This window comes from Sapajus apella, unplaced genomic scaffold (genome assembly GCF_009761245.1).
Source record: "Sapajus apella isolate SASKATOON/1434 unplaced genomic scaffold, GSC_monkey_1.0 scaffold17, whole genome shotgun sequence".
In the NCBI taxonomy this organism is placed as follows: domain Eukaryota; kingdom Metazoa; phylum Chordata; class Mammalia; order Primates; family Cebidae; genus Sapajus; species Sapajus apella.
In genome coordinates, this window is record NW_022436957.1 from 14,492,510 (window position 1) to 14,509,281 (window position 16,772).

Genomic DNA, 16,772 nt, shown 5'->3' on the forward strand with positions numbered 1-16,772 from the left:
TGAGAGTGGGGTGCATGGAAGGAACGGCAATTCCCTTAACTTCTAATTAAGCCTTTAGGTTACAAAACAGTGATTGTTATTTTCCAAATCAATTTTTAGCCTGCATTTCTCTTATTCTGGCAGGTAGAAGTGAATTTGACAATCTAATTAAACTACTTCAATTTCTAGCATCTGATAGTGGTGGCAGGGAGTTGATGTAGCAGTACCTACCTCGTGGCATGCCTTGACTCAGGGTTTTGAAGAGTCTCTAATGGCTCAATTCCAACCTCATCAGGCCATCATGTCTCTGACTAGCAGATGATGCATCTCAGCAGTAGGGGGCTTTTCTTCAAGGCCTCACTTGGCCTTACTTTTCATGGAAAATAGAGACCTTTGGGTTATGAGGCTCAGAAGGCCATGCCAACCTATGAAGCCTATGAGGCCAGGGCTAGGTTTGCTCTCAGGATATATAGAATAGCCCAAACTGAGATGGGTTCTCCTCCCCTGTGTTTCACTGGGAGCCCCTTCTTCCTTGCCTAAAAGGATCTGGAAGAAGACACACGTTAATTACAGGGCAGGGCAGTCCTAGAATCCCACAGTGTGAGAACTGAAGGTTCTCTAGTCTATTTCTTGCTCTTATGAGTGAAATTGAACCCCAGAGAGAAAAGTGGCAGGATCAGAATTAAAATCAGGTCTTCCATATCCCAGGTTAGAGGCAGGCCACTTCTGCTATCCGGACTCGCATTATGTACCTGATGGTTTATTTTCCATCATGAGGCAAAGATGAGGGAATGACTTAATTGGACAGCTCCATTAATTAAAGATTTCTATATCTTGGCATTTATTTCTAGTCTTTTTCACGTAGTACCATTGGTAGAGGGAAAAGACAAGGGCAGTGAGTTTTCTTAGCATGGGAATATTATTATTTTCCATTTTTAATAGCTCATTGAACTTCGAAACTTTTGCGATTATTTACAATTAAATTTAAAATTGGGACCATAGCTTCAAAACCATCTTCTGTTTAAGACCGTGTTAGGAAAGGGGGAGAGATTGTGATGAAAATTTACTATTATTTTAATTGTGAGATGCATTTTTTATATGTACATCTAAATATGCCCCATAGTTTTCGGCATGCATGAAATATAAGAGGCTTTTTAGTCTACAGTTATATTATAAATGATAACCAATTCCGCACTCATGATTTTGTTGGCAGTGGAAATATCTTTCTGTCCTTCTTTCCATGATACAAGTTTTTCTTTCGCTGTCCAACTAGAAGTTAAAAATATTTTATAGCCTCCACTTTTAGTATGCCGAAACAAGTTCATTTTTTAGCATGTCAGCTATAATAGTCCTGTATACCCAAGTCTTTGAGAGACAAGTCACCCTGAAGAAAATTAGGAAAATTAAATAAGTAAAAAGATATATTAAACTAAGAGTCCTCCCATCTTTATGTCCTTAGATTTAGAGTGAGACCATATGAAAGCAATGAGATTTAAGCATGCAGTGACATTAATATGCTAATAATATTGTAGTAATATTTTATAAATAAGTGCTGGTGATATGTAATTTCTATTTTATTATTCTCAGTATATTTGGAGTCTTCTGTTGCATATATTTGGTTAATCTTCGTTGTGGGATTTTAAGCAAACTGAGGGAAAAGTATTCCTAAATTAAATTCTATACTAATTAAGTTGGATACAAAGAATAAAAATTTATGAGCAGAACTTATGAAAGATATTTTACTTAGAAATAGTTTTTTTGTTTTTTTTTGAGACAGAGCCCAGGCTGGAGTGCAGTGGTACAATCTCAGCTCACTACAACCTCTGCCTCAAAGTGGTTCTCGTGCCTTAGCCTCCCGAGTAGCTGGGAGTACAGGCATGTGCCACCATGCCCAGCTAATTTTTGTATTTTAAGTAGAGACAGGGTCTCACCATGTTGACCAGGCTGGCCTCGAACTCCTGGCCTCAAGTGGTCCTCATGCTTCAGCCTCCCAAAGTACTGAGATTACAGGCATGAGCCACCATACCTGGCCTTATTTTTAAATTAATGGCTTCAGATACTCATATGATTTCCCCTAGATGGCTTTCATTTTTTTGCTGTGTCTCATCAAAAAATGTCAACTATCTACTCACAATTTTTAAACTTCAGATGCTACTGCTGGAGTATATTGAAAATATGGCTTTAAAAAGCTATGTACTTAGCCAAGAAACGTATTTATTGAGTGCCTCTTATCATTGGGTACTATGGTAGGCACTTGGGGATTCAACACTGACTGAAATAGATACTGTTGCTGCTCTCCTAGGGATTACAGTGTGGGCGTATAGAGTAATTGCTAAGAGGCTGAGGGGTTTTTTTTTTTTTTTTTTTTTGAGACAGGGTCTCACTTTGTCACCCAGGCTGGAGTGTGGTGGCATGATCACAGCTCATGCGGCCTCAACTTCCCAGGGTCAGGTAATCCTCCCACCTCAGTCAGCCTCCTGAGTAGCTAGGATCACAGGTGCCTGCCTCCATACCTGGCTAATTTTTATTTACTTATTTATTTTGAGACAGAGTCTTGTTCTGTTGCCCAGGCTGGAGTGCAGTGGCACGATCTCAGCTCACTGCAACCTCCACCTCCTGGGTTCAAGCGATTCTCGTGCCTCAGCCTCCCGAGTAGCTGGGATTACAGCCGTGTGCCACCATGCACGGCTGATTTCTGTATTTTAATAGAGACAGGGTTTCGTCATGTTGACCAGGCTGGTCTTGAACTCCTAGACTCAAGCGATTCATCTACCTCGGACTCCCAAAGTGCTGGATTAACAGGTGTGAGCCATCATGCTGGGCCAAGCTTGAGGTTTGAAGTGAGTTAAAGTTGGGTTTGAATTCCAGCTCTGATACTTGGTGGCTGAGTAACTTTGCTTAACTTACTTAACTACTCTGAGCCTCATTTGTAAGATGAGAATGATGAAGATAAAACCCATCTCACAGAGTGGTTATTAGGATTGAACAAGGTAAAGGTCATGTAAAACCCTTAGCACAGTGCTTGGCCCTGTGCAAATTACTGCATATAGAAAACTGACTGCATATAGGAAACTGATCATGATAGCATGCCCCCACTATAGGAGAGGAAGAAAAGAGTGCTATGGAGACAAATTGCCTGTCAAATTAACATTGTCATAGGGTAAAAACCCAATGCCCTGAGAACACTTGGAGTGGATCAGCAGTATTTCACTTTTGTAAGTCTGTAACAAAACGGGCATTGCATCTTGCTTTCTACCTAGTACTGATTTTTCATTTGCACTGCAGGTGATTTGCATGGGAAACTGGATGATCTTTTTTTGATCTTCTACAAGGTAAATGATGATTTTGCTAAATATTAGCATTTTTCTTGGGGGAGGGCAGTCTTAGAGCAGATAGCAAGATTAGTTTTACTAGAGATATGTACAAATGCAGATGTGATGTAACTGTTTTTAACCAGGAAGCTCAAAGATTTGTAGAGCCATATCTTTTTTTTAACATACATCTCATAAATTTCAAAAAAATTTTTAATTTGGGTCTTCATTCTACATTATCGTTGTCTATATATCCATTAGGATTAGTACCTGATTGTATTTATTGTCTTTATTACATCATAAATGTCTAGATGATACAGGATGGGGAGGGAAGTAGTCTGTTTTATTTTATTCAGGAATGAGCATGTCACATACCAGTCTTCTCTTCCAATGCACACTAATTATGCATGAGTGGAGTTGCCTATAATAAGGAATAGTTCCAGCATGCTCTCTTTCCTCCCCTGATTCACCATCCATGGGCTCAATTGCTCTTCCAGTGCTGTGCCTTCTCTTCATTTATTGCATTTGGCTTGTGAGAGCCAGCACAGAGGGCACAAAACAGATCGGCTGGCATGGAGTTTCTTGGATTTTTTTTTCTCTCTGAGCCAAGAGTTGCAGCCTGAATGTTTGCTTTGGGGCTGACTAACTGCATGTAGAAAACTGATCCTGAGGTCCCTGCCCTCACAGTGGTACCCCTTTACATTGGTCTTCTGAATGTCTATTTTTGATTAATGCATTTATTGTTCACCTACCCCTGTCATCTCCACAACTATGTCAAATAATTGGGCATAGCATAGGTGTCTCAGATGGGTTGAAAGAAAATATATTCTGATTATTAATGTTACCAGAAAGAGGTCCCAATCCAGACCCCAAGAGAGGGTTCTTGGATCTCATGCAGGAAAGAATTCAGGGCGAATCCATAGAGTAAAGTGAAAGCAAGTTTATTAAGAAAGGAAAGGAATAAAAGAGTGTTTACTCCATAGACAGAGCAGCCCTGAGGGCTGCTGGTTGCCCGTTTTTATGGTTATTTCTTGGTGATATGCTAAACAAGGGGTGGATTATTCATGCCTCCCCTTTTTAGACCGTATAAGGTAACTTCCTGAGATGCCATGGCATTTGTAAACTGTCATGTGCTGGTGGGAATGTAGCAGTGAGGATGACCAGAGGTCACTCTTGTTGCCATCTTGATTTTAGTGGGTTTTAGCTGACTTCTTTACTGAAACTGTTTTACTAGGTTGGTGCAAAAGTAATTGCGGTTTTTGCCATTACTTTTAATGCTCTGGTTCAAATACCTCTAACATTATTGTTACCAGACCAAACTGAGGCTGGGGCTGCTATTTCTTGTGGCCCAATAACAAGATGCAGATGAACTGCGGAGGAAGAGAGTTTTTATTTCTGCAAATGGCTACAGGGAGAAGGCCTGGAAATTATCGCCAGGCCAACTCAGAATTACAAAGTTTTCCAGAGCTTATATCCCTTCTAAGCTATATTAAGTGTGCATTCATCTAAAGACATAAGTGATTGACTTCTATTAATCTATAAGTTCTGAGTCCTGAAGACCTTCCTCTGGCGTCTCAGTAAATTTACTAATCTAAATGGGTCCAGGTGCTGAGGTGATTACCCTTATCTTGTCTCCTGCTAAATCATGGAGGTTTGTGTGTGTGTGTGGGGGGGGGGGGGGGTTCCTTCAGACCTCCAGTAAACTTGTTTGTGGAGGTCTGGGGAGTTTCTTCAGAACCCCAGTAAAACTTGTTTAATCCTAAATGGGTCCTGTTAAGAATTCCTTCATTATCTTGCCATGCTTTAAGGCCTAGGAAAGGCCTAGGCAAAACTCTTGGTTGGCCTTTGTTACATTCCAGCCTTTGTATAGGGGACTGGCTCCTTCAGCTTTTACTGTTTAACTTAACCACGCAGTCAGTACTGAAACAGTTGTAATGGAGGCCTGCGTTAGTGAGGCCTGGCCTGCCACATTATGATGACCAACCAGTTCCACCTTTGAGGCTGTGAGAGCTTGAGTGAGCCATACAACCTCCATGAACTGCAAATTTTTTTTTTCAATTGCAATATTATCTTGAACTTCCACCCCATAAGAGGTTGTCTTGTGGATAAAATCAGCATCCCAACGCATTTTAAAAATAATAAGCTATAATAGAAATATAAGGTTTTCAATTCATGCATTAGACTAGCAGCTTGGAAGGGAAGGGGACAGGGCAAACCAGGAGTGGGTGGAGCCAGCCCTTAAGAAGAGGTTGCACTGAGACTGCAGTGGGCTCAAGCCAGGACATAGAGTGTGACTGCCAGAGAGTGAAGTCCGAGGAAGTAGGAGGTGTCCTGGGTAGCAGGTTGGTGTAGGAAGTCCAGGCAAAGGTTTGCTGGCAGGGAGCCGACGGGGCTGGTGAAAGCAATTCTGGACATCAGCCACAGAATCCAAGCTGGATAGGGAAGAAAGAGAAGCCAGCAGGGGCTAGTCAACTGGAAGAAGCAGGAGGATAGTAGGACTGGAATGCTGGCTGACTGCGTCAGGGAGCAGGCTGACTGCACTGAGGGCCTTAGGAGGTGGGATGGTGGGAACAGCAGCGGGAACAGCCCTGGGGGAGGGGAAGCCCTGGGATGGAGCCTAGAAAGTGGGTGGCCCAAGCGAGCAAAAGAGAATAATGGCGATGGGGTGGGCAAGGACCTGGAAAGCAGGTGTGTTCAACAGTCGGTGGCGCCACCTGGACCCAGATGAGGAGCAGGGAAAGGAAGCCTAGTCAGAGGTCATGGGCCTGAAAGGAGGGTGATGGGGTGTTGCTCTGTGAGCAGCCCTGTGGGCAAGCGAAGCCTGCCCTGCTCCTGGGCCTGAGGTGTGTGTCCTGGGGAGGTGCAGGTCCTTTGCCTCAGAAGGGCATGAGTCTGGAGTCCCTCTGCGCTCTGGAGGGAGCCCAGGCCTATGGAGGAAAGAAGGCTTTCTGAGTAAATTCAAGGCAGAAGGGGGCTTCATTGACCATGAGATGAGGATTCTACTGGCCCCACGGCAGTGCCATGGGAAAGGGGGAAGGATGGACGGGGGAATGGATGGACGGGGGATGGGATTTATTTAACTTGGGACGGAGCTCCACACCATATGTTCAGAAGTTCAGCCCTGCTATTGTTGACAATTACAGTGTGAGGAAGGAGGAGGGGGCGGGGTATGTGAAGAACAACAACAAACCTGGGCATTCTTTCTCTAGAGGCTTGGGAAATACATACAAGGGAAATAGTTGAGTAAATTAAATTGGGAACGTCGTCACTAAATTCCAAGGCATTAGAAAAGAAAATTTCTTTATTTCGTGTGAAGGTGGGATCAGGGATAAGACTCGGGAATAGACAGATGAGAAAAGAGATTTCTAACATGTTTCTTTAATTCTGTCTGCAAAACTATATGGAACATAGAAAACTGGAAGGTGCCAATGTAAAGACTGAACAGGAGGAGGTGGGTGGTAAGAAGTACTATAAAAGGAACTAAAGGTGAAAATATAGCATTCAAATGCAAGCAAGATATATTTGGAGAGCTAACCAATGACAGTGCTCAGGAAATGGAGATTGCTAACCCAGTGATGAAAGACTAGGGCACTATTATATTTGGGATGGATTTGGGTTGAGAGGTGAGGGGGATGTCTGGAAAACAGACGTGTGCAAGAGCCATGGATTAGAATTCTGGCAGGCATGAGTGAGAAGAAGGTAAAATGCATCCTCGACATAGAATGAACCATGTACACCAGAATCTCAAAATTGCTTGGTTTAAGGGGGAAACTGAGGGAAAAGCCATTGATGACAGCAAGTTTCCACTTTAAGAAACTGAAAAGAGATCTAAGGTACAACATGGGGACTATAGATAATAAAATTGTACCATATATGGGATTCATGCCATATGAGTAGATTTTAGCTAATGCTGCCACAAAAAACAAAAAATAGGTAACTATGTCAGATGATGGATATGTTAGTTTGCTTCACTATAGCAACCTTTTTACTATCTGTATGTATTCTGTAACATCATGATATATTACACCTTAAATGTACATGGTAAAATTTATTTTTTAAAAAAGAAGAAAGTAGCAACAATGATAAAGCAATGGGGAAAACAGCTGATCAACAATATCATTCGTATTTTCAACAGTGGTACAGCAAAAAACCCGGAAACTATATTATTATTTTAAAGGAATTTGTAATAAGTGAATAAATACATTGCTTTCATTTATTTAAAAAAAGAAAAAAAAGGCCGAGTTTGGTAGCTCACACCTGTCATCACAGCACTTTAGGAGGCCGAGGTGGGTGGATCACTTGAGGTCAGGAGTTCGAGACCAGCCTGGCCAACATGATGAAACCCCGTCTCTACTAAAAATACGAAAATTAGCCAGGTGTGGTGGCATGTGCCTGTAGTCCCAGCTACACGGGAGACTGAGGCAGGAGAATCGCTTGAACCCGGGAGGTGGAGGTTGCAGTGAGCCAAGATTGCACCATTGCACTTTGGTCTGAGGGACAAGAGCAAAGCTCCATCTCAAAAAAAGAAATAAAAAAGGAAAAAGAAACTGGAAAGGTAGTGTAGTTAGTGGTGTCTGAGAAGGGAGAATGACATGGAGAGCTTGGGGTGATGGTGCTTGGTCACTTAGCTTATAGCAAAAGAATGTCCTAAGTTAAAAGCAGGAAAATGAAAGGGCAGGACACAGAGATATCTGGGAAGCCCCGGCCCTCTGATGATCTCTGACTTGCCAAAGTCGACATTTTGCCCTTTTCTGTCTCATTTATTTTTGTCTGCAGTTTAAGTGCAGAATGACGATAGAGTGCATGAATGAACTGCAGCCTAAAAGCATGAATACAAACTGTTCTGGAAACAGTGTTTCTATATAAATAAAATGACAGTGTTACGCCACATATCCCGATGTCAAACTTCTGTCTACTTTACTTATCTTCACTTATAACTCATATGTCCCAAACCCAGAAATAAGTAAAAAGGGTTTCTGAGCACTTGAAATTGTTGTCAGGAATCCAATGAACCCTACTCACAGGACAGGCCTTAGACCCCTAACTCAAAGACCCATAAACCTTCTTTTCAGTAAAACCTTCTCCAACACAAGGTTCACGTGAGCTTGCCTGTCTAGCTATCCATTCCACAGCAGATTAGGGAGTGGGAGGGGAAGAGGCAAAAGTCAGAGATAATGACAGCAATGAAAATGAAAAGTTCTGGCTGGACACAGTGGCTCACGCCTGTAATCCCAGCACTTTGGGAGGCTGAGGCGGGTATTCCTGAGGTCAGGAGTTCAAGACCAGCCTGGCCAACATGGTGGAACCCTGTTCTCTACTAAATACAAAAAATTAGCTGGGCGTGGTAGTGCATGCCCGTAATCCCAGCTATTGGGAGGCTGAGGCAGAAGAATCACTTGAACCCAAGAGGCAGAGGTTGCAGTGAGCCAAGATTGTGCCATTGCACTCCAGCCTGGGCAACAAGAGCAAAACTCTGTCTCAAAAAAAAAAAAAAAAATTTAAAAGACAGAGCTATAAAAATGAGATAAAAAATGAAATAGTAATTCTCAGCTATCTGGAGCTGTGGAGTGTAGGGAAGAGAGTTCTTGCCTTCTCAGAAGTGCCTGAGAGGATGTTTAGACCCATGAGCCTGCAAGGTCAAGAGTATTTCAAGTTATATGGTGTATACTTTTAAGAAGTAAAGGGAACAAATGGCACATTTTAAAAACTCCCAACAAAATGGTTAAAGTAATGTTAAAAGGCATTTCAGCTTTCAAAGGAATAAGCTTCAGTGATCTGGAAAATCCATTTAAGCAATGCTTACAGTACAAATGAGGATATTGGGTCTTAGGCATAGGAGGATGAGACAGCATGAAAAAAGAAAGTTTAGTTAAGCGAAGAGTAATGGGCCAGAAAAATAGATAAGGAAGAAAGGAAGAACATCTCAGAGGAGGAGAGCAGTGGGGGCTGGTGGATTTTTCTTGGTGGCAGACACATGAAGGTTGCCTGCTCAGATTAAAGGAGGTGCATAACTATGACCTAAGCAATCACTTGATTGCTTCAAGAAACGGTAGAATTTCTGTGATGGTCTTTGTTTCTCACTGTAATACTTTGTACTAATGAATTCATCAACAACTGATTGAATCCCAGATAAGTGTCATACCTGACTCTGTCTCATTAGTAGAAGCCACAATTGAGTCACATCAGTGTAACCTCAGGCTCCCAAGCTTTTGTTTAGAAGTAGCTAGTGGCCGTGCTTTCACTTCTATTTCATTATTGTTTCTAAGAGCAATAGATCTTGAATTGTGGGGAATAGTTTGGCAAACTACATCCTGTTGGAGATTTTTGGAGCTTTAAGTGACCAAAGTTTATGTTATACTATGACTAACTGATTCTCTCCATCACCCAAAAGAGAAAGCATGAAAACTTTAGGCTTTGAGTTAAGACAGAATTTTAATTCATCTCTATTGGTGGTTTGCTAGACACTTTCTTCCTCATCAGTTCTTTTATACAGCATAGCATGAATAGGCTCTAAGGCTGGAGCTGGCCCAAAGCCAACCAAGAGCACAGCCTGAAGAATGTTCTAATGTAGGGTCACTGAGAGGTGTCACCATATTATTACTCTTTTCATCCAAGTGGTTGGATTGGTTCAAGACTTCTATCATTATAACTCACCATATGCAAAAGTGAATCTGTCTACTAATGTATTCAGTAAACTTTTATCCTGGTCCCTATAGCGTTCAAGGTATCGTATAAAAACTATAGGAATATACAAAGATAAATACAAAGTTGATTTCACATATACTTATGAAACACCTGTTGTGAATGAGGCACTCTACTAAGGGTTGGCAATACAGTATGACTAAAACACAGTTGTTGGCCTCAAAGACATCACGGTTTAGTGGGGAAGGTTGGCCGATAAAAAGACAAGGTGGTTCAGGGTTGGACATGGTATGATTGGGATCAGCATGGAGCTCCAAGGGAACCCACTGGCAGAGCACCTAACCTTATGGAGGACTTCCTGGAAGAGATGACATTTCTGACGATCCCTTCAAAGAATTTTAGTAATTTAGTAAGTGCCTAAATCATGAAGGGAAGTTTTGGAGGATCATGAAAAATTTTATTCTCACATGCTTTTTATGGTGCCCTGCAATAAATGATGGGATTTATAGCAATTCTTCTTCTTCACTGATTGTTTTGAGATTTTGGTTTCTTTAATATTTGGTTGTCCTTAAAAATTGTATCAGCTAGCACCTTAACACTAAGGGAAACATTTTCAGCTCAGAATCACATCTGGGTTTGAAAAGGACTCTTCCCCTGACTCCCACACCACACTCTTAACCACAACAGACCTTTGCTAAAAGGGCATCTCAACTTTACATGGCTTCAAATATAATTTTATCGTCAAGTGAAGCAATTTACATATCATTACTTAGGTCATATATTTAGACTTTATTTTCTGGAAAGGTTAATTTTAATCAGCCACTTGTGCTTAATTAGAGTGACCAACTTGAAATACTTCACTCGGAGCCTCAGTCTTGGTAAAATTACAAGACATTTTTCCCTTATTGACTAGAAAGCTTGAAATTTTAGATCAAGTATCACCAAATTAGTCTGTTAAATTGATGCCGTGAGTGGCGACCTCTTGTCGCTGAAAAAGAGATGCGTGTGAACTGAGAGACGCTAATTAACTCTTAACCCTGTGGGTACCATCCTGATGCTATCCAGTGGGAAGACCTGCCGCCTTGCTTTCCTTTTCTTTCTCTCTTCCCCACCATCCTCTACCCACTCCACCCATAATTTTCCAGCTGTGAAGGTAGTCAAACATTTTCTTTATTTTCTATCACTGAAATGCTTCACACTGCCACAGTGGCCAATTGTTTTCCTTTTGAGGTGAAGATAGTGTGTTACAATCAGAACAGACCCCTGAAATTACAGAAGAAAAAAATTAAAGTAACATGGAGTTGAGAACCAGAGCTTATTGTTTGATGTGCCTTCGGGAAATTCATTGGGAAAACTTCCAGATGTCTGTTTTAAAATGCTTCCGTAGGAAATAGGTGAGACTGCAGGGAAACATCTGGTTTTTGTCTCTGTTTAAGTTAATTAATTATGGTCTGCTATTTTTCCCCCCGCAAGTCATCTGACTGCAGTTCAGAGTTGTAGCTACTCTGAGTTTTCTGTATTTGTCAACTTATTCACCATGTCGTAGATGGTTTCTTGCCTATCAGCTGCAGAATGAGCCAGAGGGTTTAGTTTACTGGAACTGGGTGAAGCATTGTTTATGCCATGAGGGTTTTTTTTGCGTCTTTGAAGAAAACCCAGAGAAATGTCAGTAGCCAGAAGCTGAAATATCCTAGACACTCATGTCCCAGGAAACTAGTTCCTCATCATCCTGTGTGCTTTTTAGTTTCCTTATAATTCTGAGACTAAAGTGGATTCAAACCCAAACTATATAAAGTAATATTAACTAATCCTGGAACAACAGGGCAGATCTTACACATCCAAATAAGTCTGGCCCTCTTTGATGCGGTTGTCTTGAGGTGCTTAGCACTGAAAAGACTGCAGTATACATTCAGGACTCCTTTTAGAATCACTTTCAGAGATGGTGACATATTTTGTTGAATGAGCTTTATTATCACAAGTCTTAATCTCTTGAAGACGTGTGAGAATCTTGAAGAAAATCTTGAAGAAGATTTTCTGAAAAGGTTAAAACTTGTTGAGTGTCAAGTATGCTACATAAGGTGGATGGACTAGTTGACCATTACTATTTTGGGATTAAAATGAGGTTTAACTGCCGGTTGCAGTGGCTCATGCCTGTAATCCCCCCACTTTGGGAGGTTGAGGTGGGCGGATCACGAGGTCAGGAAATCAAGAACATCCTGGCTAACACGGTGAAATCTCGTCTTTACTAAAAATACAAAAATGAGGTTTAACTGAAGAAATTCATTACCCTTTGCTCATAGCAGAGGTGAAATAAGAAATCACGGAGGTAGCAAACAATTTACCTACAACAAATTCGGGTTTAATTGAAGATAAGAAGTTTTAATACCAGAAAATCTGTCATCGTAATGGAAAATGTGTTTTCCATTCAAACATAATAAATATTACTTTAGACTATTGGATGCTTTCCTCAGATTTTGAAATTAAGATTATACTGGTTTCATAAAATGAGTTGGAGAAATTTTTATCTTTTTCTATTATTTGGAATAATTTGAATCCCTGGGTTGCAAACTCAAACTTGGTTATACATTGCAATCACCCAGGTGATTCTAATGTGCAGCCAAAGTTGAGAATCATGGGTTTAAGTAACATTAAAACTATTGCTTGGGAAAATTGAAATAGAGTTCTGCTAGAAAGCCACATGGGGCCAGTACACTGTTCACGTTTTCATCTTCTTTTGAATCAGTTTCAAGAAAATCATAAAATTGGTTCAAAGACAGAACCAATAAAATTTGGGTTTATATAAACGAAACTTTCCTTTTTGTTTTCTATTTCCTTAGTTTCAGCTATTCTCTTTACTTGATGGATTTTATTGTTCTTTTTCTAATTTTTTAAAGATGAATACCGTCTTTCATGAACATCTTTGATAATGAAGGCATTTAAAGCTACACATCTTTTCTGATTTTAGTTTTATGTAAGCCTTCTATTGCACTGGTAATTTTGCTTTTAATTTTCTCTTTGATACAATGCTTATTAAGATGATAATTTCTAATTTCCAAGAATCTTAATTCAAGGAGCTAGACTTTTTTTCTAATCATATTTTTATGAGACTGTGTCTTGTGACATTTTTCTTATCTTGAATTTCTTAAGAGTTCTTTGAAGTCAAGTATGATATTGAGTCTCATAAAAGCTCCGTGGACATATAAAATATTAATTATACAGTTGAGCCTTGAACAATGTTGGGGTTAGGGATACCAATTCCCCACACAGTTGAAAATCCACATGTAATTTTGACTCCTCCAAAACTTGACAACTAATAGCTTACTGTTGACTGGAAGCCTTAGCAATAACATAAACAGTTGATTAACACATATTTTGTATGCTATATGCATTGTAGACCGTATTCTTACAATAAAGTAAGCTAGAGAAAGAAAATATTATTAAGAAAATCTTAGGCCAGGTGTGATGGCTCATGTCTGTAATCCTAGCACCTTGGGAGGCCGAGGTGGGCAGATCACTTGAGGCCAGGAGATAGAGACCAGCCTGGCCAATATGGTGAAACTTCATTTCTACTAAAAATACAAAAATTAGCCAGGCATGTTGACACAGACCTGTAATTCCAGCTACTACAGAGGCTGAGGCAGGAGAATCGCTTGAGCCTGGGAGGCAGAGGTTGCAGTGAGCCAAGATTGCATCACTGCACTCCAGTCTAAGCAAGAGAGCAAGACTCTCTCAAAAAAAAGAAAAAAAAATTAAGAAAATATATTTACTACTCTTTAAGTGGAAGTGGTTTATCACCAAGGTCTTCATCATCTTCATGTTGAGTAGGCTGAGGAGCAGGAAGAGGAGGGGTTGGTCTTGCTGTCTAGGGGTGGCAGAGGCAGAAGAAGAGCCACGTATAAGTAGACCCATGCAGTTCAAACCTGTGTTGTTTAAGGGTCAACTGGATTCTCTTATTTGTAATACACAAAGTTCTTCATATATCTATCAAATCAAGCTTATTGGTTGTATCTTTAATTTTCCCATATTTTTTCTATTATATATACCTAAATATGCCTATTATATGTTGCCATGCAACAAATTACTCCAATACTTAATAACTTAACACTATAAACATTTAGTATCTCAGAGTCTCTGTGGGTCAGAAATTTGGGTCAAGCTTAGCTGGATGGATTCTTTCTCAGGGTCTCTCATGGGGTGGCAGTCAAACTATTGGCCAGGGCTCCAGTCATCTGAAAGGTTGACTGGGGCTGGAAGACCCATTTCCAAGATGATTCACTCATGTGGCTATAGACAGAGCATTTCAGTTCCTCACTGACTTTTGGCAAAACAGCCGCATGGGCTTCTCCACAAGGCTGCCTGATAATTCTTGTGACAGAGCAGCTGACTTTCCCCAAAGTGAGTGATTCAAGAAAGAAAGCATGCAGGAAGCTACAGTGTCTTTTATGACCTAATCTCCAAGGTTGCACGTTGTCAGTTTTACTTTTTTTTTTCTCTTCACGAGAGAAAAGTCAGTAAGTCTTGCCTTCATTCAAGGGGAGGCAAATTCGGCTTTACCTTGTAAACAGGGTGCCAAAGAATTTATGGATATTATTTTAAACCAGTAACTCAGTCTGAATAATGCACTGTGTATTTTAAAACAATTTCGTCTTGCGTTTAGTAGTTAAATATATGCAGCAAAAATGTGTTCTTTTGTTTATTGACTACAAGTTCATGAGTTGTATTTTTCTCATAAGGTACCTTTTATTATGACATAATGTTGCTTTGTGATCCTGTTTAGAGCTTTAATCTTAAACTCTACTTTGTCCAGTATTAATATTTCCATTCTTGCTTTCTTTTTGTTGCATTTACCTTGTTTTCAACCTTCTCTTACCTACTTTTTAATGTATATTTCTCACAAACAGCATATACCTGGGTTTTGTATTTTAACACAGCCTGGTAATCCTGATATTTTCATGAGAGAATTTAATCCATTCATATTTAGTATAACAACAGATATATTTGAAATTTTTTATTCCACTTTGTTATTTCACTTGGTTTCACCCTTTAACTTTTCTTTTTGCTGTTTTGGTAAAGTTTTCTTTTTTATTATTGTTTTATTTGGAATTTTTACTGTGCTTTTCCATTCACTGGTGGTTACCTTCCCAATTCTGACATTTCTAGTAAATAATGTGTATGTGTGTATTTCTCATAGCTATAATTTTATTCTCCCACTGTGATCCTTTCTCTCTCTCTCTCTCTCTCAATAAGATAACTGTTTTCACACTCCATGTCCCCCATTCAGTTAAGATTTCTACAGCATTTGATTTTTCTCTTAGCTCCCTTGGAAATCCTAGCTATTGCTCATACCATATTTTTAGTTCTTGACCATTATTAAGTTTTCCTTCATAGCATGTCTCTTCTACTTCTGGAATCCTTGCTTAGTACTTAAATCCAAGTTTCATATTGTCATATTTATATTTAACTATCTATTTCACAATTCATTGTTCATATCTGTATTTTTTCTCTTGATCTTTCCCTGGCTTGAGGACTTCTAATTGTTAGTATGGTTATTTAGTTATTTTCTTGAGTGTTTTCTTCAGTGGGGCATGTGGATGCTATCTTCTCTGAATGCAGGCTCCTCGAATACAGGAACTTTATATTGTTTACTTCTGTGTTCCTAGCACCTAAAACTGTGCCTGGTACATAACAAGCAATCAATATATGTTTGCTGTTTTTGTGGTATTAAATACTACATATTTGCATGTCTGTCTTTCACCCTAAGCATTTATGTTGTTGGTGATAGTTGACCTCTTACACATTTGCAAATATTTTTTCTATCACGCTGAGAACTTAACATCTTGGCCACTGTAGAAATCTTGGTTCAAAGTCCTTTTTTTCTCTTTAATTTGTAGATTTTGTTCTACCATCTCCTACCTCCCACTAGTATAGATGAGAAGTCTGATGCTAGGCTGATTCTTTTCCTTTTGTAACTTGTTCTTTCTCTCTGGCCTCTTCTAATCTTTTTACTATGTAGTAGGGATTTACCCCCATCAATTGTGCATAGAAATCATGAACTGTTTCAAGCTTCAGATTGAAATCTTCTTTTTAACCATAGAAAATGTTCTCTCTTATTTTTGTAATTATTGCCTCTTCTTTATCTGTTCCTTTTTCCTGATTTTGGAATGCTTATTATTGGCATATTAAGTCTCTTGGCTTTGAATGCTAGTCTCTTATCTATTCTTCCTGATTTTCATGATTTTGCTTTTACTCTGTGTGAGAGATTTTTCATCTGCTTGTTCTTTCAGGTCAATAATGTATTTTCCCAACCATTCTTTCTTTTAGTTACCCTTAACCCATTGATTTTTTTTTGAGACAGAGTCTCACTGTGTTGCCTAGGCTGGAGTGCAGTGGTGCAATCTCAGCTCACTGCAACCTCTGCCTCCCAGGTTCAAGTGACTCTCCTGCCTCAGCCTCAGCCTCCCTAGTAGCTGGATCACAGGTGTGTACCACCATGCCTGGCTAATTTTTTGTATTTTCAGTAGAGATGGGGTTTTACCATGTTGGCCAGGCTGGTCTTGAACTCCTGACCTTAAGTGTTCCACCCATCTCAGCCTCCCAAAGTGTTGGGATTACAGGCATGAGCCACTGCGCCCAGCCAACTCATTGATATTTAAAGTTTGAATACCATATTCTTAATGCCAAGAATTAATAAGTTTTGTGTTTCCTTGTTTGCTCTTCTTATTTTAAAAATAAACTTGTGCTCTGTTTCCTCCAGCAGTCCTGTTTTATTAGGGACCATCTGCTTTAGTAGATCTGATTGGTCTGTCTCTCTCTGGTTGCTGGATCCTCTTAGGTACTAGC

The 16,772-nt window shown here is 39.9% G+C and overlaps 1 protein-coding gene across 1 annotated transcript in view; it reads left to right on the plus strand.

Moving 5' to 3' along the window:
• The window catches only part of PPEF1 (protein phosphatase with EF-hand domain 1), a 123,175-nt gene that overhangs the window by 81,489 nt on the left and 24,914 nt on the right, over window positions 1–16,772 (plus strand). The window contains exon 10 of the mRNA XM_032285842.1: window positions 3,265–3,311. Within this exon, the coding sequence (XP_032141733.1) occupies window positions 3,265–3,311 (47 nt within the window). The remainder of the gene's footprint in view (window positions 1–3,264; window positions 3,312–16,772) is intronic.